The sequence below is a fragment of the Balaenoptera physalus genome (assembly GCF_965194825.1).
Source record: "Balaenoptera physalus genome assembly, chromosome: 9".
In the NCBI taxonomy this organism is placed as follows: Eukaryota; Metazoa; Chordata; class Mammalia; order Artiodactyla; family Balaenopteridae; genus Balaenoptera; species Balaenoptera physalus.
In genome coordinates, this window is record NC_138888.1 from 9,129,187 (window position 1) to 9,152,282 (window position 23,096).

Consider the following 23,096-nt stretch of genomic DNA (forward strand, 5'->3'; position numbering starts at 1 on the left):
AACACCTATTCACCCTGGGAAAACTACTGTATCTGTGAAGGATGCTCAATTTGTTTTTTAATTAGAAAGCTGAAATCTCTAGTCTAGAATTTTTGACTATCCAAAATGAGCTATGAAAAATATTGAGAAAACTAGAAAAGAATCTTGGGGCAGAACCAGGAGACATAAGTGCAAATTATAAGCCCAATGTTTACTGTGAAAGAGAACTTTCTAACAAGGAGCACGGCCAATCAATGGAAGGGGCTGTCTTCAAAAGGCACCTGGAACACTGGAAAGGGTTTAAAAAAGAGGCCAGACAGCCAACTGCCAAGGGTACCTGGAAGCAACTCATTTAACCGCTTGTGTGTGTCAGGGGGGTGCTTCTGGATTAGAACTAGAGGACCTCCATATCACCATCCATCCAACTCCAAGATGACAAATCAAAATTAAACACGGCCTTAGTTATCAGTGATGCTATGGCCTCAAAAAAAAAAAAAAAAAAAAAAAAAAGGCTGATCTTTAAGCATCTACCTAGTGATAAACTGCCACTAAATTTGCTACAGGGAAATTCAATGATTAAAGTAGTTAACTTGGCTATTTGAATTAAAAATTTATATGTTAAATATTATAGTAATCTTGTCAACCAGGTGTGTACTTCAGTCGTTTACATTGAATCTAGTAGGTTAACTTTCCAGAGGCTCCTCTTCAATTCCCAGAGCAGTTAAGACAGCAGGATTCCCAACATCCTGCTCTTTAAAATCGCCACCTCTCAGCCCAGCACATCGAGCATTTGGTCAGGAAATGGCATCGCTCCAAACACACTGTCGCCACCTTTGATCGGTAGCCAGGTTTGCCAGGCTACCAACTGAAGACAGAACCTCAGCTCATCTCCCAACAAGCTGACTCTCAGCCCAGCCTAAAGCACGCCTCTCAGATCCAAGGGGGCGGGGCAGGGCAGAGCGAGAACCGAGAAGCCCTTCTCACTGACAACAGAACACCCAAGTTCCACTCTGGTCTCTAACACCCTGCATCTTCATTTTGTCTGGAAAAGTAAATTGGCCTAGACCATCTCTAAAGATCCTTCCAGCTCTAATATTTTGACACATTGGATTCTATTTGGTCAAATACTAAGCAAATACAGCCTAGTCACTCCTAAGTGCAATATCCTGCAAAACTTAAATACATTTACCACCCAAGAAAAAAAATCTAGCACGTGGATCATGACATAACACCTGGTAGGAGGGTGGGTAGCTGATGGGAGTTGAGTGAATATGTTATAATAATTCAACTGAGAGTTAGAAGCTAAATAAAAGCCTCCTCCTAAGCACTCATAATTTTAAAAACATGCGAGATGTTACTTTTTAGGTAATTAGTTCAAGAGTTACATACAGATTGAGTTTCTATGTATAGTGATAGTTAATTTTATGTGTCAAATTGATTGGGCCCCTTCTGGGTTTCGGAGGCGACGTGCTCCTAATCTGGGTGTGACACTCTGGCCTATCCACCTAGTGACCCGAAAAGCTGCCGGGTTGGAGTGGGCCCAGAACAAGAGGAGGCTCCTCACGGGTCAGGCCTCCATGGGAGCTGGTCTCTGCTCGGGTCACGTGATCCGGCGGATCCAGCGGTGCCTGAAGCACCAACGGCACACAGGGATGCTGTCTGGAGCCTCTGGTGGATGAACCTCAGTGCACGCCCTTCGGGTTCTGGAGCAAAGCCCTGCCATCCTCCACAGACAACCACTCTCCTTTTGAGAAACAGCTCTCGGCCCGAAACAGACTCAATGCTTAACCACGGACCAACAAGTCACCACGTGACCTGACTGCCCATCAGGACCTGGGTGTTACCTGATCCATCAGCCGTAACGCCGGGCGTGCACAGCAGCACTCCACCATCGAGTGGAAGCGGTACATACGTGATCCGCCCGAGCAGGCCCTTGGAAGGCTCAAGTCACACGAGCAAGTGGCCCCAGTGCCGCGGCCCCCAACCCCGCGACACTGCCTCCTCCTCCCAGCCCGCACCTATGGCCTCACGGGGAGCTCCCCGCGATGAGCGGCCGGGGAAGAGAAGACGGGGCCTGGGTTCGGCCCGATGTGTGGACGCCGCCCCCCAGTGGACAGCTGCAGAGCCACAGCCCCTCCCTGGACACCCCTGAAGGACAAGGTGATGGAAATCCTCGCAGTGGGCAGAACCTGAAGCTCTGCACCTGGCTGTTCAGGTTGCCTGGAGGGAGAAATGGCCTGATGTGCAACTGTTTACCAGTTCTTGGGCTGTGGCCACTGGCTTGCTGGACGGTCAGATACTCAGAAGGAACGTGATTGGAAAACTGGTGACAAAGAAATCTGGGGAAGAGGTATGTGGCTCGACCTCTATGAATGGGCAAAAAAGGTAAAGATGTTTGTGTCCCACGTGAATGCTCGCCAAAGGGTGACCTCAGCAAAGGGTGACCTCGCTAAAGGGTGACCTCAGCAAAGGGTGACCTCGCCAGAGGGTGACCTCGCCAAAGGGTGCCCTCAGCAGAAGAGGACCTGCGTCATCACGTGGAGAGAATGAACCACTCTGTGGATCGGTATCCACCCCGTCATCGCCCAGTGGGCTCGTGAACAAAGGGGCCACGGCGGCAGGGATGGAGGTGACACTGGGCTGGGCAACGTGGACGTCACTCATCAAGGCCGACTGGCTACGGCCACCGCTGAGGGCCCAACCTGCCAGCAGCAGAGATCAGCACTGAGCCCGACATCACACCCTTCCCCGCGGCCATCAGCCAGCGACCTGGTGGCGGGTTGATCACACTGGACCACTTCCATCGTGGAAGGGGCACTGTCCTGTCCTGACTGCAACAGACACTCTGGGTATGGATTTGGTGTCCAATTACATGGAGCCAATTCTCCCGTAGCCGGCAGGTATACACAGGTCCAGGAATCAAGGGGTGGAAATGGGCATGGCACTACCGTTACCCAGGCGACCCACTAGCAATATTTTTGCTTGCTGCTCCCACAGCCCGATGCTCTGCCAGCCTAGAGGTCTTAGTTCCACAGGGAGGAATGCTTCCACCTGGAGACACTGAACTGGAACTAACGCTGCCACCCGGCTACCATGGGCTCCTCATGCCTCGGAATCGACAGGCAAAGCAGGGAGTTCCTGCGCGGGCCAGGGTGCCTGGCCCTGACCCCTACTCCACACTGGAGGCAGGGAGGGGTATGCCCCACTGTCTCCGTTTCTCGGGAGAACCCCAATCAACACACGCCTGACGTTAGAATTACAAAGATTTTTTGTTTCAAATTTCTGATTGCTCCGCATGTGGTGCAACATTAAAGCATTAAGTTAAAATATCTTACAAGTTTTCTCAAATATTCATATACGATTTTCCCTGTTAATCTTCCTTCTAGTTGTGTAAATATACGCTAAGTAAAATTCAGACAGTACAGAAGTATGTAAGCATCCTTGAGATGCTGTACTTCTGAAACAACTATCTTAACTACTTGGTGCACATTCCTTCAGATTCATATTTTCCCTTCGCTGGTGAACAGACCTGCACGACTCCTTAATCCAAATAACTGTGTATTCGTCCTCCTCTTTCTAACAGCTAAGTTCCTCACATCGCCTCACAACAACTCCATTTCCTGTCATCATCTCTGCACTCACTAGTATCTTGTTTTCGAGCAGTTTCTCACTTCTGAATTCTGTATTTAAACTGAACCACAAACTCATGGGCAGAGGGAACACCCCGGGTCTCCCTCTTGTTCCCACATCACAAGACCCTGGTGCCCGGGAAGAGCAGCTCCTTAATACAGCTCGTGTTAACCAGCCAGGACTTCCTTCAGGAAAGCGAGGAGCCTTCCCTCGATGACGCCACTGACTGATCTTCACCGGAGTCCTTGGATGGTCCCCCTAAAGGACTGTCCCACCAGAGAGCTCCTCGGGCCTCCTGGAACTGACACAGTTTTCAGATAGATGAGAGACGGCCACAGGGAAGAGCTTCCCAACGTTCTCAACTGGCAGCAGCATGAGGGCACGAGGCAGCCCTGCTGACGGCTCAGCCTGGGGGCACAGAGGGACCAGAGCGCATGCGAGGACCGGCTTCACGACGTGCGAGCCACAGCTGAGCTGACCTCCCGTGGGGAGCTCTTCCTGCCCAATACCGGGCGCCCCTGCTTCGCCCCCCGCCCCCGTTCTCAGGTACCCCACACGGTGCCGAATCCCCAGTGCAGCGTGTACCACACTGCGCCGTAACCCTCGGTATCTCAGTGCCAGGCACAGTCCCAACCCCGAGGGTAGTGCCTGATTGTTGTTTGGACTGAACTGAAGTGGAAAAGTAGAGAGCTCACAGATGGAATCACAGATTGGTGTTTTGTTTTGTTTTTTTATAGAAATACAGTTGATTCACAATGTTGTGTTAGTTTCAGGTATACAGCAAAGTGATTCAGTTATATTATTCTCCCTTATAGGTTATTACAAAATACTGAGTATAGTTCCCTGTGCTATAGTGTAGGTCCTTGTTGGTTATCCATTTTATATATAGGAGTGTCTATACGTTAATCCCAAATTCCTAATTTATCCCTCCCCCCCATTTTTTCCTTTTAATCAGTTGGCAGATAGCATTGACCATGGTTATTCTTTCAAAATTATAATATTTGTATCACAAAAATTGAGTAAAGAATGGATGTCTGTGAGAAAACAGAAACGAAGATGGTGCAGTGCTGTACAGAAAACCATAGTCATATTAAAATTAGCTGAACTTTCTCTTACTTCTCAGTTAAAGGGAGGGAGACCAGTACTTTAAAAATTATTGTTGGAGAAACCTTGGTTGCATTGCACTGTACATTTGGTTGCATTTCAATGTTTTAAAGCATGGTTATTAGGAAGACAATACCATATGGAAGGTATGAATCATCTATGGGAGGTCAACTCAGAACTAGGCTTTAGGCGATGTTTGTGCTTTTGAAGCTCAAAGCGGCACCAAAGAATTCTATTTAACTTGTCCTCATAACATCCCTGGGAAACTTCACAACTTTCTCAGAAGTCGGGGAGCATTTTCAAATAAGACAACATACATCAGAGTTTTATCTAAGACCTTTCCATGACTTATCTATAAGCCAGCACGAAGATTCAGGCTCCTAAAAATCAGTCCAGAATACCACACTGCTTTTGAGTGATTAATTTCAACCACATTGAGGTACAGATTGAACCACTTTTACAAAAACCAGATGGTCACTGAGAATTACGAAGAAGTCATATCCACCTAAAAAAGAAAAAAGAAACAAACAAAAGAACAGAGAAAGGAGCTGTAGTCTCCACCTACTAGGGTGATTCCAGAGAACAGTAAAAGTAAGAAGACAGCACTCTAAGCGAGACAAGTGAGAAGGTCAGGCTCAGGTAAGCTACAGACCGGGTGATGAATCTCTAAGTCATGGAGAGCTGACTATCTGCTGACTGCTTGGAAGGCCCCGCCCACACCCTCTGACCAAGGCTCCACCCGACATGGGTCCTTTCAGCGCCTCCAAATGAAAGGGCCCAGAACAGCTCCAACTCTGGCACTCGCCACTGACATATTCTGTTTACTTCTTTTTTTTAAAGTATTTTTAAATTAATTAATTAATTAATTGGCTGCATTGGGTCTGTTGCTGTGCGCGGGCTTTCTCTAGTTGCAGTGAGTGGGGGCTACTCTTCATTGCGGTGCGTGGGCTTCTCACTGCGGTGGCTTCTCTTGTTGCAGAGCACGGGCTCTAGGCGCGCGGGCTTCAGTAGTTTTAGCACGCGGGCTCAGTAGTTGTGGCTTGCGGGCTCTAGAGCGCAGGATTAGTAGTTGTGGCGCACGGGCTTAGCTGCTCCGCGGCATGTAGGATCTTCCCGGACCAGGGCTCGAACCCGTGTCCCCTGCATTGGCAGGCGGATTCTTAACCACTGCGCCACCAGGGAAGTCCCTCTTCTGTTTACTTATTGGGTTGTGGGACACTTTACACTTACAACCCAGAACATGTGCAACAGATGAAAGTAAGCAGAATAGGCAAACATTCACTGTGTTTTATGTGAACAACTGGTCAACCTGAACTACATCTACCTGCTGGTTTTCTCTTCTCAATTGAGAGGCCTTACTGAGACCTTATTTTCTGCTTACTTATTTCAATACACAGCCGAGAACACCACGTTGTCCCATCAATGAGTCCATGTTAAGAAATGAAACGTCATTATTCTTTTAAGTTATAGGATACACAGAAATACACAAAATAAATACAACTTATAGGAGGGAAAAACCCAGCTGAGTCTCTTATCCAGTTGATTTATGACTCTTTCACACTTTGAAAGGCTAGAAATGAAATTCTGCGTTACCAAAACTATTACCAGGATGACTTACGTCATTTCCAACAATGCAATTATTAACAAAAAGTACTGGGGTGGCTAGACTATAGAATTAATAGCCAAATGACACTGGGCTTACACCCCAATTAAAATGTACAAGACATAGTAGAGGACCCTGAGGCACTTCTTACACTTAGCGAGCATTTGCCCTGCGCCAGACACCATGCTGGAGCCTGAGAGACAGCCGAGGCCGGCACTTGACTCACACGCCCGAGAGGCTCTCGGGACAGGGAGACAGGCAGGCAAGTAACTGTACAACCATGGGCTCATCGAGGTGCCAGAAACACTCTATGTAGAGAGAACGTGTGGGGAGGCTTCCTTAGCCACAGATCCCTGCAGGAAAGACATTTTCAGGTGTCTCCAAAACCCCAGGGCCAGGGGAGGTTAGCATTTCCTGCTAAAACACTAATTATCTAGAATTCCTTCAACAAGCAAGAGACTTCCCTTCTGCCCAGTACTCCCTTTCAGAATGAAAACTGGGGTGGGCTTTTTGACAGCTACAAACAAAAAATTATAATTATATATTCCCTAATATATTTAGCATTTAAGATTTCCCCTTCAAAATATTTCTCAGTGTTTAGTTTTCTGTGCATATGTGTTTCTGCAGTATAACTTACCATTCACTGGATCTCAGTCAATAGCCTGAAATACCTGAAATGTACTTTCAATCCTTTTTAAACCTAAATTCCGCTTTAGCAACTCGGTATTTGCATTTAGCTCTATGTTTCTATTTATTAAAGCTCAACTTTTTTCCCTCTTGCTGAAGGATCCATTGCTCTACACATTTCTGGAGCAAACGTTCTTTGTGAAGGGAATCATCAAAGGCAACGGTGGCCAAAGAATTCAGCCACTATTTTACTAACCTGTAAAAACAAGAGTCAATTCTACTCCATCATGAGTACTGTTAACCAAAAATGGGACACACGCCTTCCAGCCTCTGGGTGAGTCACACAATCTCCCTGAGGCCTCAGTTTGCTCATCTGTAAACAGAGGCATCAGCACCTAACTGACAGGACTGCTGCAAGAGTCAGCTGGAGAGAAGAATAACTACCATTCATTCTGGACTCACCATCTGCTTGCTTCTTCACACACAGCACCTCATCTAATCCTCATGCAAAAGCCCTGTTGGGTACGGAGGACCATCCCCACTGCAAAGATGAGGAAACTGCAGTTTAGACGTGCTCAGCAGTTTGTCCCAAATCTCTCAGCAACTGGGGACAGAGCCCGGGATGACCCTGGTCAGTCAGACCCCAAAGCTGGTCTTAATCTCTAAACTGCCCTCCTTCCTGTTAGGGACAATGCAAGTACAACCCTGGGGCCAGTGCCCGGACAGAGCAAGCCCCATAAACAGCATCCACATTAGTGGCTGCTATTAGGTGGCACATCGTTTTTCAACGTTGGTGAGAAATCCTCAGCCAGGAGAGCGGCCTGGGCATCATATCCCACCCTGTGTGCTCGTGATCAGATAAAACCCAAGTCGTTCCCTTCCTTTCAAGCCCCCAAGTCCACGTGTGCCCCAGCTTGAATCACGTCATCTGCACTCTCTCGTTCCCTCCCATCTGCTCCGCTAGGCAGTCTCCGAAATCCCACCCAACATTCCTCAGGGAGAAAACACGCAGCCCCGGGAGGTGATCTGCGCCCTCTGCCCCACTTCTCTGCTGCTGCGGGGGTGAAGCTGGACCCCGTGCTGAGTCTGGCCCAGCTTGCCCCATGCCGCCTACTCCCTCTCTCCTGAGAGCCTCTTCAGTAAACTGTTCAAACAAGAATCCCCATCTCAGGCTCTGCTTCGAGGGCGCCCAGCTCACCAAAGACGCTCTGTTAAGTTTGGAAAAATGAGACTGATGAGAAACTTGGTGTTACCACAGCCAGTGGTTCTCAAAGTCTAGTCCCAGGCTCACCAACACAGAATCACCTGGGAACTTGTGAGAAATGCAAATTCTTAGGCTGCCACAGACCAAGTGAATCAGAAATTCTGGGGTGGGGCCCACCATCTGTGTTTCGGCAAGCCCTCCAGGAGATTCTGATGAAACCAGTTTGGGAGCTTACATGCGCCGTGAAGGCAGGGCAGCAGCTGTACCCGTTTAGTGGAAGATGCTTCAGCTCCAGGTGCTGAAAAAGCAAACCAAGCTCCTACCAGATGCCCCAGGGAGGGCGCTCCCGCGAGGCCTGAGCAGCAGGAAGATACACACGCGGGAGGAAGGCAAGAGGGAGAGAGGTCCTTTGTACATATTCGGTGCGTAACTATTTCTTCAGCAGAAGCCAGAAAGGCAAGATTCACTTTGTAAAATTTTTGGTAAGAGCAAGGGATTGACTTGGAAAAGGGAGGCCATTTGTAGAGTTAAACTTTATATAAAGTCAAGAGAAATCTGAGTCTTTACGTTTATGAGGCTGAAACTTACTGTTGTCCTGTGGAACCCTGACCGATGGTCTTGGGGAGACTGCAGAGTCACATCACGGACACCTGACCATTTTGAACGTGAGGTCACTTTTCCAGAGGACAGAAACCATCACCGACCAAAGGCTGCAGTGAAGAACAGTGCACTGCCGTTCCAAGGTAAAGAGAGCTACGGTCTGGACTGCAGTGAAGAACAGTACACTGCCGTTCCAAGGTAAAGAGCGCTGCGGTCTGGACTGCAGTGAAGAACGGTGCACTGCCGTTACAAGGTAAAGAGAGCTGCGGTCTGGACTGCAGTGAAGAACGGCGCACTGCCGTTACAAGGTAAAGAGAGCTGCGGTCTGGACTGCAGTGAAGAACGGCGCACTGCCGTTACAAGGTAAAGAGCGCTGCGGTCTGGACTGCAGTGAAGAACGGCGCACTGCCGTTACACGGTAAAGAGCGCTGCGGTCTGGACTGCAGTGAAGAACGGCGCACTGCCGTTACACGGTAATGAGCGCTGCGGTCTGGACTGCAGTGAAGAACGGCGCACTGCCGTTACAAGGTAAAGAGAGCTGCGGTCTGGACTGCAGTGAAGAACGGCGCACTGCCGTTACAAGGTAAAGAGAGCTGCGGTCTGGACTGCAGTGAAGAACGGCGCACTGCCGTTACAAGGTAAAGAGCGCTGCGGTCTGGACTGCAGTGAAGAACGGTGCACTGCCGTTACAAGGTAAAGAGCGCTGCGGTCTGGACTGCAGTGAAGAACGGTGCACTGTTGTTACAAGGTAAAGAGAGCTGCGGTCTGGACTGCAGTGAAGAACAGTGCACTGCCGTTACAAGGTAAAGAGCACTGTGGTCCTGACTAGGACGCGGCAATCACTGAGTGCCACTGCCCCCCGAGGAAGCCTCCACGTCTGAGGACCGGATCAGAGCTCCAACAGGCAGACCCCGTAACCTCCTCCAACTGACCTGGCAGCTTAGCACAGGTGCCCCAAGGTGTACGCAAGGCAACCCACTGGGATGTGGGGAGAAAATACTTTTCCTTGTAACTATTTGAAGTTAAAGTAAACAAAAATGTTATCAATATTTAACATATGAACTATAGCGGGGCCCTCTGGTCCCAAACTCGGAAAGGTTACCCAAGTCAGGTACGACAGGCCAGGCCCCAGAGGAGGAGGGGAAGCTGTGCTGCGCTGCTGCCATCCTCGGCACGTGCACGGACGCACACCCAGGGCTGCGTTTCTGAGTGTGCACCCAGCTTACCTAAGCCAACCTCACAAAGAGGACGACCAGTTTTAAAAAGACATTGCCAAGAAAACGAAGGTGAAGATAAAACTAATTATGCAAGCACAAGGGAAAACAAGAAAATGGTAGGACTGACATTTTTCCTACTGTCAGAATGGGTTCTTCACCAGTGACAAAAGTACAAGGCTGATCTAGACAGATCCGACAAGACATGGCCTGCATGTGTGTATTAAACCTATATAAATATTAAATATGTATATATATGTATAAACATACATATATTCCAAATTATCAAGAAAGAAATTACCGAGATGACCGTTGTAGATATTGACTTACAAGGACAACTGTGAATCAACAGAGGGCCTTCTAAGCACTATTTCAGACATTAATGACAGAATGAATCCATCAGATTGGCAAGACATTTAAAATTACTACTTATTTCACTATTTCAGTGACATCGCATGCGTTCACAATTTCTCTTTTGTGTTTATGTTATAAGGTACACACTTTTTATTGGTATAGTAGTATATAATATGTAAATAAATATGCCATCTACTGGAGTACGTGCTTTTTTTTTTTTTTTTAAACTGATGGGGATTGGAGGTGCTTCTTCAAGGAAGAAGCTCATGCTAAGGTATAAAAAATACCTTTACATTATTTCACTTTATTTCACTTCAGTAAATTTTAAAAAGGTTTATAGATAAAATTCTTTAATTTGATAAACTTTATCAAAATGGTAACTGTAAAATGATAACATAGTTAAATTTCATGTTTATCAGTAAACATTTTATCTTGTTAAATGTGATTTGTAGCATACAGTTCTGAGGCTAACAGACTGTTAATCAATGACTATAAAATGCTAGCACCTTCTCTTCTGAGTACTGGAATCTGAAAGCCCGGTCAGAATTACCCCAAGTGTCAGAACCTCAGCGACCCCAGGCCCAGGGAATTAGCATCTGCGTGTCAACAGGCATCTCGTATGCGTGCTTAAGTCTTCGAGGCAGCGCCCTACAGGACTCAAGGTCCACATCGCCAGCTGTGAGGTCACATAAAATGCTGGGACACCCACTCAGCATCCGGAAAAACCACCCAGGTGAAAGCTGCTAATAAGGGAGCACATTTAAGCCCACAAGGTCATTCCTTGCCAAGCATCAACCCTGTCTTTTCTCCTTTCTCCTGTTACTTCAGCAGTCCTAGGACAAACTGCCAGCCTTTCAGGTTCCCAGCAAACTAAGGATTACTCTGAACGGCTCCCAAACTGAGGCAGAGGAAGACATCTTTTTCAAAAGTGAACACTGCTGCCCACGAGAGGAAGGTGCCAGCAAAGGCTCACACCCACACCTGCGCACACCTACACACACACCTGCACACGCACATCGAGGGCGTTCTCTCCTTAGAAACCCGCTCACCGACAGGTGGACGGTAGAAACCGCCTGACTCAGATGAACACACGGCCACCACTCAGATGCAGCCACAGCAACGACTTGCGTTACCAAAACAGAACATACCAGTCACTGAGAGGTCACGATGGCTTTGTAACTTTGTTAAGGCATTTAAAAGTAAGAAAACTCATAATGGAAAAGAATCTGAAAAAATATAGAGAGAGAGCTGAATCACTTCGCTGTATACCTGAAACTAACAACACTGTAAATCAACTATATTCCAATTAAAAAAGACTCAACATCAGCTGTATACTGATGGAAAATGGTTTTGCAGAGTCTACACAGGTGGTTTCACGAGTGAAAAGTGTTTTGCTCGGGGTGAGGGCAGCATGTTAAGCTGTGGCTACAGCTGCCCCTCAGCGAAAAGCACTCTTCCCACGCAGGACGGGTGCAGCGTCGTTTGCAGCAATGGGTCAGTGTTGCACGGAAGCACCGTCTGGCCTCGTGGTGAAGAGGCCGCCCTCAAAACCCTCGGGGGCCAGGCACTGAGCCGACGACCACTGGGAGCTGGGGAGGCCGGCGCCGGGCCCCAGCGGTCACACTGGGTCGCGAGCTGCCACCCAGGAGAGGACCTGCCTGCCGTGAGCCTGGTTTGGAGAAGCGGTGAAACCTTTCCCACGTGTGGTATTTACCAGGGGTAACTGGTTGACTTCCCAGATCAGATGGACTAAGGACGTCAGGCTCCACAGGGCCAGCCCTAGGACCTGGTGAGGAAGGTGGGAAGCCTTTGGCTGTGTGTCCGGGCACCAGCTACCTGTTAGGTCATCACCCTGATGGGGTTCGGGACACACTTCCCCAACATATGCACACGCTGGCATGCTGGATATTTTACACTGAAGGAATCTGAGAAAGGGCAGGAGTGGGAAGGGCTCGGATCTTGCCCTCATCCTTCTCCCCTGAAGCAGGTCATTAGACCCTCCTGTGAGAGGTGGCCTCCCTGTGCCCCGAGGGAAGGAGCACCGTCGTCTCCGAAGGTGGAGGGACGTGAGAGGACGGAACGGACAGGCCTTGCTAAGCTCCCCCAGTTCCCTGCACTCAGCCACAGCCCTTCTGTCCTATCCCGTCCCCACCACTTCCCGGTCCGCATCAAACCCGGCACGGAACACTCAGGCTTAACCACGCCTTCACGGCTCATTTCCTCGTGAAGGCTCTCGTGTCATGTAATGCTTATATTAAATAAATGTGTATGCTTTGCTCTTGCTCATCTGTCTTTTAGTTAAGAGGCCCAGCTGAGAATGTAAGACGTGTAGAGGTGAGAGATTTTTTACTCCCCTTCGGCCCACTAGACTGCTGGAGCCCGAAGCAGGAAGGCCCAGTGCGAACCTAACACTGGGTAGTTTTCTGGGACTGGATCTGCCCTCACCACCTGCAGAACATCTATTATCTATCTTTCTAACTCTATTTTGACTTTCAAAGTTTCATGACATATGAAAAAATAGGAGGTCATCCGTATATTTCATACACCAAAATGAACCTATTCTCAATAAGCTAGGAGGACAGGATTGCCAACCTAACCGAAGCAGTATTACAGTTCCACCTGGGCCCAGGAACAGGTGCCCTGGTTCTGCAGGTGAGGACAAGGGCCAAGGCCACAAATCAATCAAGAGGGGGCTACGTCTTACTGCAATAACAAATAATGTCCCGAATCGCACAGGCTTAAAATCGCACGGGTTTCTTTCTCGATTACGCTTCACACCCGTGTGGGTGAGTCGGAGCTCTGCCCCACACTGTCTTCTCCGGGGGACCTGGGCTCATGGAGCGTCCAGTGCCTGTTCCATCATCACCGGCAGTGCAGGGAAAGGCGGTGTGGAGAAACAAGCAAGCCTTTTCAAGGTTCTGCACGCATTTCATTGGCCAAGGTGAATTAACTGAAAACATCTAACTTGAAGGGAAGGAGAAGGGCAATCCTGCATGTCCCTGGAGAAGTCAGGGCACCAGCGTGGGGACCACAGCCAGATTCCAAGAGGCACTTCTGACTCTGACCTGGTTACTCTGAGACTCAAGTGCCCACAGTCAAGGCAAACGTTTCCATAAAGGCTGTCAAACAACAGCATCCTTGCTCCCAGGTTCTCCCAGGACCACGTCCTGAACTTCCCTCCAGCTGCTCTCCACGTGGTTGTCAGCTAACACCTAAAGTTCATCTTACTGTTGAAAATCCCTCTTGCAGAGCAAACACATTCTCACTTCTCATAATTACATCAGCTAATCCCATCATGGTCCATTTTTCTCAATCCCTGCTTAATGTCCTGTGAAGATAACGAAGCTGAAGCCTTACCACACCTCCAGCTGCCCTCCCACAGATTAGACAGAAAGCAGGCTCGGCCAGTTTCTCCAGGGTTCTGGTTGCCTGGGCTTAAGAAAAAGTCTTGCAGGGAAGTTAAAACAAGTAAGTTAAAAAAAAAAAACCTCTCCCACTTATGACTACTTAAGTGAAACATCTTAAGTTATATCACAACGTATGCGTATGTGTACAAAAAAAGCAGTCTGCAAGGAGATACCCCAAGGCATCTCTAGGAGATGGGATTATAAAAGATTTTTATATGCTTCCTGCTGTATATTTTTTACAAAATAAATATATTATTTATATAAATTTATATATAAAAGATTACATAAAAATTAGAAAAGCTGTATTAAATTTGGTCCCTTTAGTATATTTTCAAAGGATCTATTTCATAACAATGAATTCCTTTTGTATACATTACCCCTCTGACTCTGCCTTTTTCAAGTATCGCACCTGATGTAAAGAAAGCAAAGTTGACTATCACAGTACTTACTTGACTTGTAAAACTGGATCTCTGTCTCAAAGAAGGCATGCAGAGTTAAGCTTTCTGTAAATGTTTCTTCATAGTCTGACCGAATTGCCTAAAATTAAGGATGATTTTTGCCAAGAACATGCACGTGATGAAGTCAGCATGAGGGCAAGACAAAAGAGAGGAAAGAAGCAGAGCTCTGCTCGACACGACAGCTGTGACGGGACGGGCTGGAGGGAGAGGCAACACCGAGAACAGCAGTAATAACAGCAGCTACGTTCACCAGGGCCAACACTCCGCCCGGCTCTCTGCTACCAGCATCACGCGCGTTTTCTCACTGAACTCCGAGCATTACTTCACTAGTGAGAACTACTTTTATCCAGACTTTCTGTGATGAGAAAACGGAGGCACAGGAAGACTTCCTACTTTGCTCACGGTCTCAGCTGCTGCAGGCCGGGCCATGCTGTGACGTCGGGGATCTGAGTCAAGAGCCAGCTCTGTATACCTCGCCCGCATCACACTTCAGATCCACTCCAGGAGGACTGAGCGGAGAACAGAAGTATCAAACCACAGCACATCCAGCGTAAAACAGAATTGTACAGGTGTAACATCTTTGAAAACTGACAATTTTCTAAGCTTTGAAGCAACAGGAGAAAATCAAAGAAAAACAGGAGACTCAACTATAGAAACACCCGCATGCTTCTGTCAGGTCTGAGTGGACACCCCATTTCTCTGTGTCCAGCAAATCCTCAACCACCCCGTGTGCTTGTGCCAGGACTGCCCATCACTGTGCCTCCCTGCCAGTTGGCCGGGATGACCATGACTCAGGCCGCCAAGCAGGCTGCTGATGTCACAGCTGCAGGGGTAGAGGGTCTACTTTTCACCTGGCGCTATGAGCCACTGAGGTCATGGAAGCTGGGGGCTATCAGAAACCAGCTCCTGTGGAAGAAGATGATGAGTGAATACAATCAACACATGGAGAAAGCAGAGCTGAAGACACCACCTGATGTGTGGACCGAAATACATCCAAGCCAGACCAACCCAGGGCATTTCAGTCATAAGAGGCAATCAATTCTGTGTTTGGGGCTAAGTTAAAGTCAGATTTACGCAACTGGCAACCAAAAAAGATATAAGTAATGCTAACTGAAATTGCTAAATTAGTAAATTTAAAAGGTTAAAACAAAGTAGGAAAAATGTGTCTATCAAATACAATAAAGGATTAAGAACAGAAAATGCTAAATAAATAAATAACAGGAAATGCTCAGTTTCCCTAGTGAGCAAAGAAATGCAAATGTAAACAGATAGATACAGTGGCAGTGTAGGACGGTGGATGACTTACCCATTATCATCCAATCCCGACACAGCCCCTTCCTTATCTGCCTCTGCTGATTTCCAAGGCTCCCCCCCACCTCCCTTGTAGTCAGGACTGGTCATATATCATAGTTCTGGCCAATGAGATGTGAGTGGAAAGCAGCTGAAGCCACCCTACCCTGCTTTCTCTTGCCTTCTACTCTAATGCAGTGGAGCCAACTGCAGCAGTCATCTTATGGCCATGAGGAAAAGGCCAAGAGAATGGCAGAGATGCTGCTTCAGGCTTTTAAAAAAAACCGGCAACAGCCACTTGCCTCTGGGCTTTCTATTATGTGATTCAAAATCCTATTTCTATAAGCTACAGTAGGCATATGTTGTCACTTCATTCAGCATATTACTGAGTGCCCACCACATTCCAGGCACTGTCCTAGGCTCTAGGAATACAGAGTGAGCAAAGCGGAAAGGGCCTGATCTTGTGGAGCTTCCTTACAGCACAGAGGAAAGCACATCTAAGCACTACAGATAGCATTAAGCATCTATTCATAAGCAAAACTAACAACGGCAACAACAAAAGGTCACTGTGAAATACAACATCCAATGCTGGCAAAGTCACAATAAAACTACAATCGGACTCCAAGACAGCCTGGTTCACACTGGAAACCAAGCAGACCACATGTAGCAAAGTAGCCCATTCGCACTCCTAACTTGTTCTCCTTAATCCAAGAATTCCATGTTTTTTACACCAGGTATGGAAATACATTTGGAAGCCCCTGCCATTCAGTAGTTCTGGTCTATTTTAAATTTTATCTTAGGGGAAACGTGTAGTTGCTAAAAGAATATTTTTTTAAATACTCACCAAATTTGCTTCTTTATGTTTAAATTTCCTGAGCAAACCCTCATAAAGTATAGCTGATTCTAAACTATTGCTAATGATTATTTGGCTTACATCACAGCTCCCTGTGATCCTCTCCTGTGGGCATGATGCACTTTAAAAATGCAATTATTATAAGGAAACAGAAAATAAAAGCTAAAGACCTTGCTGTATACAAGGGCTGTACTTGTTATTCAATTTTCCAAGATATATCCATATTATTCCATTTCATAATAAAACACTTCCTTATGGTTTTTATTTTAAATTTTACAAAAGGAAATAAATACCAACTCTCATCCCCTACCTGCCCCCCAGACATAAATACACACACAAACACTATACTATCTAAAGAAAGAAATCCTTACAATACTAAAGTTGTCTCCACGCTGCTATTTATTATTTCAAGTATTTCCATTTTATTCCTATTTTAAAATAAACATAGTACCCATACATAATAAAATAAATGTGCTAGTTGATGGAAATTCTTCACTCGAGTTTTTAATTTCCACAAAACCATTCCATAAACGGTGTGCTTTTCTCTATCATCTGACTTTTCAATTACTTGGTACACAGGCTGCGATCTTCTTAGATCTTGTTTGCTCCCTTTCCTGCTGTGATTTGATTTTCCCATCTGTTGGGCATAGTAACAACTTCTCCATATCTAGGAAACTGTCACATAAACACCCTATAGATGTTCTCTAAAGACACTTCCAGTTTCAGAATGTATCTGATGAAATGAAGTATAAAGATTGATAGGCCAAACAGAAGGGGTCAACCTTCTATTCAAATGAGGTTGAACATTTTGCGGGATAAAGTTAACGGTAGGAAGAAATCAACAGTACAATAATGTTTGTAGATAGCTGCAGCTAGGAGTCCTTACTGCAGTAACTGACAAATTGGAATCAGATTGTTATTTTTTTTAAGTTGAAGATGCTAACAAATCAATAAGGAGAAAACAACCTAAACATCCACCAATACATGGCTGAATAATTAAATAAGTAATGGTCCATCCATTCATTTGAAGAACAATCTTTTTCTCTTTTTTTTCCCTTTCTTTTTTTTAAAAAAGTGTACTGATAAGAAAAGTTCACATATAGTTACACAGAGAAAAAAGCAAGTTGCTGATCAGGTGTACCGTGATTCAACTCTGTTTTACAAAAAGCTATGGACATTTATGTACGTGTTACGTGTCTTTCTGCCTATTCTTGAATGCACAAAAAAATTCATGAAGAATACCAAACTGCTATCAATAGCTGCTTCCCCAGATACTGGAGAGGGTATTTCACTTCCCGTATTTCTTTATTTCTCACTATGCAAATGAATGACTTATGTTTTAAACATGTTTTAACACTATTCAAACCAAATAAAACTACCTAGCCTGGTTGCTTATTCACGTGCACATCAATTTTTGTTCAACAACCAGAACTGGGCTATACTCTCCAACAGATACCCTCACCTTAAGCCAAAGGCTCTTCCCATGCTTGAGGCGTGAGGGGTACCACTGGGCTCTGGCCATCTTCTGGCCAAATCCATACTTATTAATAAATAGAAATTTCATCAAAAGCATTGTTTGCCAACTCTAAGGAAAGAGGCACACCACACGATTCATATGCCCCTTTGTAGCATTTTGCGATTAATTATATTAATTAAAACCTAAGAAATAATTTGTACAATAAAATCCCCAAATCCACCTCTACTGATCTCCATTCAAAACATGTATTTTTATGTATATGATGAGAAGTACAAGGGAAAAAAATGCTGTCTCACTTTTACCTCAGGGAAAAGTTGCCTTTTACTGATTTCAGTTGTAGGTTTTAGTGAGAAAATTAAATCCTTTGCCTATTAAGATACTTTCAGCAAAACCTACCATAGCTGGCAAAACTATGACACTGTTTACTGTGGTCTCATGTATCTCTTTGAAACACGAATCAGCAAATACACATCATCCTGAGTTGGGACATTCCTCCTCAAACCTCAGATAAGGGTGAGAGATCCTGAACGTTGCACAGAGCGACAACAGACCTGTGTTCTTCTCGGTAAATACTGGCAGCCACCATGGAAACTGCCCCGAGGTGGGAAGTGTCACCTTTGCTATCCCCACAGAACTCAGGACTGTGATCCAGTCTAGTCTAGTCTGTGCTTTAGAGTTCTTTGTAAGATTTCAGCTGTGACACTAACTGACCATAACTTACAGAGTTAATTTACTTTTGACCATAATTTACAGAGTTTACTTTGATTACTTCAAGAAGATATTTTTTAATTTAAACTAAAAAAATTTTTTTAGGCAACTGTTTTTTAAAATAATAACATAATTATACATGTGCAGAAAAACTGTACCTTTGATGAGGGCTTTCTTTGATTTATTAGAAAAGGAGTATATTATTTTTCTCTAAGAATCTTACATGATAGATGAGACCAAATTTTATTACCAGTCTTCTATATAAACAAAATTTCAAGGCTAATTATTTGCTAGTTAAGCAGAGAAATTACTAAGTCCTATGCCATGTGAATTGGACGGAATTTGGCAATCCGCTGGAATAGATAGAAAACAGAAAAGATGTGATTATTCATATTTACTCTAGCTAAACCATTTGAGATACCTGAATCTCTTAAAGCAGCAATCTTCTCTAAGCAACTATGTTATATGCACTAAAATAAGACAGCAGAACTGATTATAGAATTCAGTTTTGGGGGCTTCCCTGGTGGCGCAGTGGTTAAGAATCCGCCTGCCAATGCAGGGGACACGGGGTCGAGTCCTGCTCCGGGAAGATCCCACATGCCGCGGAGCAACTAAGCCCGTGGGCCACAACTACTGAGCCTGTGCTCTAGAGCCCACGAGCCACAACTACTGAGCCCGCATGCCACAACTACTGAGCCTGCACCCTAGAGCCCGCGAGCCAAAACTACTGAAGACCGTGCGCCTAGAGCCCATGCACCACAACGAGACGCCACCGCAGTGAGAAGCCCGCACACCTCAACGAAGAGTAGCCCCCTCTCGCCACAACTAGAGAAAGCCCGTGCACAGCAACGAAGACCCAATGCAGACAAAAATTAATTAATTTTTAAAAATTCACTTTTGGGAGGAATGAGTGTAGAGTTGTTCACATGCACATTCATGAATATGATTTAACTATGAAAACTAAGTTGAATTTGCGAAGATTCAATGAAGGCAGGTCACTTAGAAAGATTTCAGTTGAACTGAGGGTGATCCGACTGTCACAAGTCAGAGACAATAATCTAGAGAGAGCGCCCACTTGTGAGCCTTCCCTTCCAAGTGGCTTTCGTTCTGCTCACAATAAACGGCTGTAACCATTACACTGAACAGTCAAACTTTAAGCAGGTGAATTGTATGGTATGTGAATTAAAAAGAAAGAAGCCTGTGTGTGTGTGGGGGGGTGTCTGTCTGTCTCTCTCAGGGTAAATGGGGAGGGGGGGTAAGAAAGATAACCTGAAATCCCATCAGTATCTTTCTTGAGTAAAACACTGGCAGTGTGGTATTTCATGGCAAGTAGCACATGCCTTGGACAATGGAAAAAACATCATGGTATCCATATAGCGAACACATGGAAAAACTATTTACTGGTTAATTTGCTGCTCAGAAATTATGCTTTAAGTTAAAGTAAAATGCATCATTTTTTAATCAACTTATCTTATCCAACTTTTCTCTCTCTCTCTTTTTTCCCTTTTGGATTAACCAACCACCTGCCAGTCTCAATCCCTTCAAATAAGGACATCTACCAAGGCATGCTACGTTGGAGAACATCTTGAAGCTTTAAGATACACGTGTAACTGGCAGGTGCTCATTTAATATATAAGGCATATAGCAATTTTGATGTTCTACACGAGAAGTGATCTTCAAATTTCAATTTGCACTTTGGTATAATACAGTGAACTTGCATTAAAAGCTTTAATTGACAACTATACAAACAGCTCCACATTTATTATGCGGCAGCATGATTCCCTCTCTGCCTTAGCCCCTACCTGCTCTCCCAACTGTACTGTACAGTTTCTTCCTGACTTTATCCTCTGCTTTCACAACATTTTCCTATTTTGACTACCTTCTCCAAATTTTCCCTAACCTGTTTATTTCTGTAATCAGTTTGAGATGAGAGAAAAAAACAGAAAATAAACTAATTCTTCCTCAATTTTCAAAGTTTTAAAAAACAGCTAACACTGTGTGCTAGATACAATTCTAAGTACTTTCCAAGCTTTAACTCATTTAGTCCCCTTGACAACCCTATAAGACAGGAATGATAACTGTCCCCATTTTGCAAATAAAGATACAGAAAACAGAGAGGTTTAGGAATTTGCCCAAGATCATTCAGCTAATAAATGGTTAAGTCAGATTTCTACTCCAGGCAGTCTGGCTTAGGTCTGTGTGCTTAGATACCACCTTTCTGAATAGGGACTGTCCTATCTGAACTTTGTAGCTATATTAAACTATAGTCAAGCAATTAAGGGCTCCTCCTTATGCATGAAATAAGTTACATCTGTAGTATGTTATTTTGTTTTAAAAAAGAAATTTATATACATTATATTAGTAAAAAGATGGGTTTATTCCACTGTGTCTCTTAGCACCTATGAACACCTTATGCAGGTGTTACTCTCTTGAAAGAGGGCTAGAGTACAAATCTCAGTAAATTTCACTGCATCTCCATGAAAGATTGGATGTTCTCCAAATTATATCTAATTAATAATGTTTTATTTTGTTAAATTTTGAAAATTCACTGTTTTATTAAGGTCTGAGCACTGAAATTCCAAATTTACTACTCTAATTCAGAAATAAAACTTACAATTAATAGGGGCAGTGATCTGACAATTGTGGCTAAGATTAAATAAAATAATGTCTGGGGTGAATATTTCAGCTAGCCAACTGTAATCTTTATAATCAAGATATTATACAGTGTATCTGTGAGCTTTTCCTTAATCGACGTAAACTGAGCTATATGGCACCATATTTGTTGGCAAGACTATTATGGGGAAGAAGGGAGAATCAAAATTAACACTGAATAAGGAACTTTATGTACCAAGCACTATAGTAAATGATACATACAATGTATAAATTATAATGTATATTTACATAGTGTATCTATAATTATATGGGTGTATATATGTAGATACAATATATGTATATATGATATATGTGCATGTTAGCTTAATCCTCACAGCTTCTTGAGGCGGAGGTATCACCATTTCACAGAACAATCTGAGGTTAAAAGCTTGCTCAGGTGACACATTTACTAAACTGAAAGGCAGGATTTGAAGCCAGAGTCTGCTGACCCCAGAACCCATGCTCTTTCTGCCACGTGGCATTGCTTGTTTTGATGGCATTGCTTGTTTTGACCAAAACCATCCCTTGTGGGCTATCACGTATAGTACAACCTAATTAAAGGTGAGCTGGAAGCCCTGACCGCACAGGTGAGAAATAATAGCAGCCAGAGGCAACAGAAAGTCAGCAAGAACGGCCTTGGAATGTTTGCCTATAATGAACTGTCATCATAAAATCATAATCCCCTGATAATTTTACCAAGATGACCATTTTAGTGGGCGATGGAGGTGGAAGGCCAGTAGGTGATCATGCACCTTTTCTATTTTTCTTGGTGATTACTGAGTGACCTACTGAAATAGAGCCTACATTCACAACAGCACCCCCTAAGGCAGGTGAGGGCATCTGCTTTCCAGGTGAAAGCATCCATTTGTTTATTGTAGTCAACAGGCTCTTAACCCAATTAAAAGCCTAACTTTGGGGGTGGGTACTGGGAGATATAATCTGGAATTAATTTCAGAATTTCTAAAGCTACTTCTGGGAAGTTTTCCAAGCAGATCGCTTGATATTGCAGTCTCTTCATGTTAAACACTCTCCAAACATTTATAAGGTGAGCCCTTGACTACGTTCCAAAGCAATAAGGCCCAGGACGTCTTGCTCCTAGAGTCCTTCAGTGACAACCAACAAGGGCACATTCAGGTCCGATGCCAGATGGCTACGGAGTCAACCGCTCATCCTCGTTGGGGTGACAATGTCACTTCACCCCATCTTAGACAGCCAGCTAATGGCCTGTCAAACAATTAAAATGCTTGGCCTGAAGAAAGGATCAACCACTGCCAACTAAGAAGAAGATAGAAAGGTAAGAGCTAAACAAGCATATAGTTCTTATACTAAAAGTCACATTTTCAAAATTAAATTACTTCGTCATAATGTCTACTACATTCAGGGAATGAAAGAATTGGCTTTATATGCTAGGAAAAAAATTGTGTTCAGGTTATTTGAGGTAATTTATTTTAAAGAAAGAATGCTACAGTCATACAGAAGGTTAGGACAGAGCTCACGAACTTCGCCAAAGTCTCCGCACCAATCCTAGCAACCAGACCCAGCCGTCACTGCTAGACCCGCCTCCTCTGCCCGCAAGTCCTGTGATAGATAACGTCTGGCTCCGCAGCGTGAAGCCTCATCCATCTACTCCCCGCCAAATCCAGGTATTTCTTTGCTCTCGTTCTCTTCCAAAGCCTTATCCAAGCCACATCCAACTCCTACGAGACAGTCACCCCCTTTGGAACTCTTTAGAAGGGGGTTCACCGAGTGCGCTCACCTAGTCAGCCCTGCAGATCAGAACAAAGCCCCTTTGATGGGCCGCAGTTCCCACCCTGACCCCACCCTCACCCCCTCCCAGTACGTCCATGGGCCACGTTCCCAGGTTCTCACTCAGGCTCCACCTGCGCACTCCGAATGGCCAGGCTGTGTTCTCCTGGGTCCCTTGGGCCTTCCAAGT

At 45.1% G+C, this 23,096-nt stretch overlaps 1 protein-coding gene across 5 annotated transcripts in view; it reads right to left on the minus strand.

Moving 5' to 3' along the window:
- The window catches only part of TULP4 (TUB like protein 4), a 236,609-nt gene that overhangs the window by 88,948 nt on the left and 124,565 nt on the right, over positions 1-23,096 (minus strand). Inside the window, exon 3 of one of the 5 annotated variants that reach the window (XM_082475537.1) lies at positions 16,315-16,428. The exons of the other annotated variants lie outside the window; for them this stretch is intronic. Coding sequence (XP_082331663.1) covers positions 16,315-16,428 — 114 coding nt within the window. The remainder of the gene's footprint in view (positions 1-16,314; positions 16,429-23,096) is intronic. 5 annotated transcript variants of the gene reach the window in all.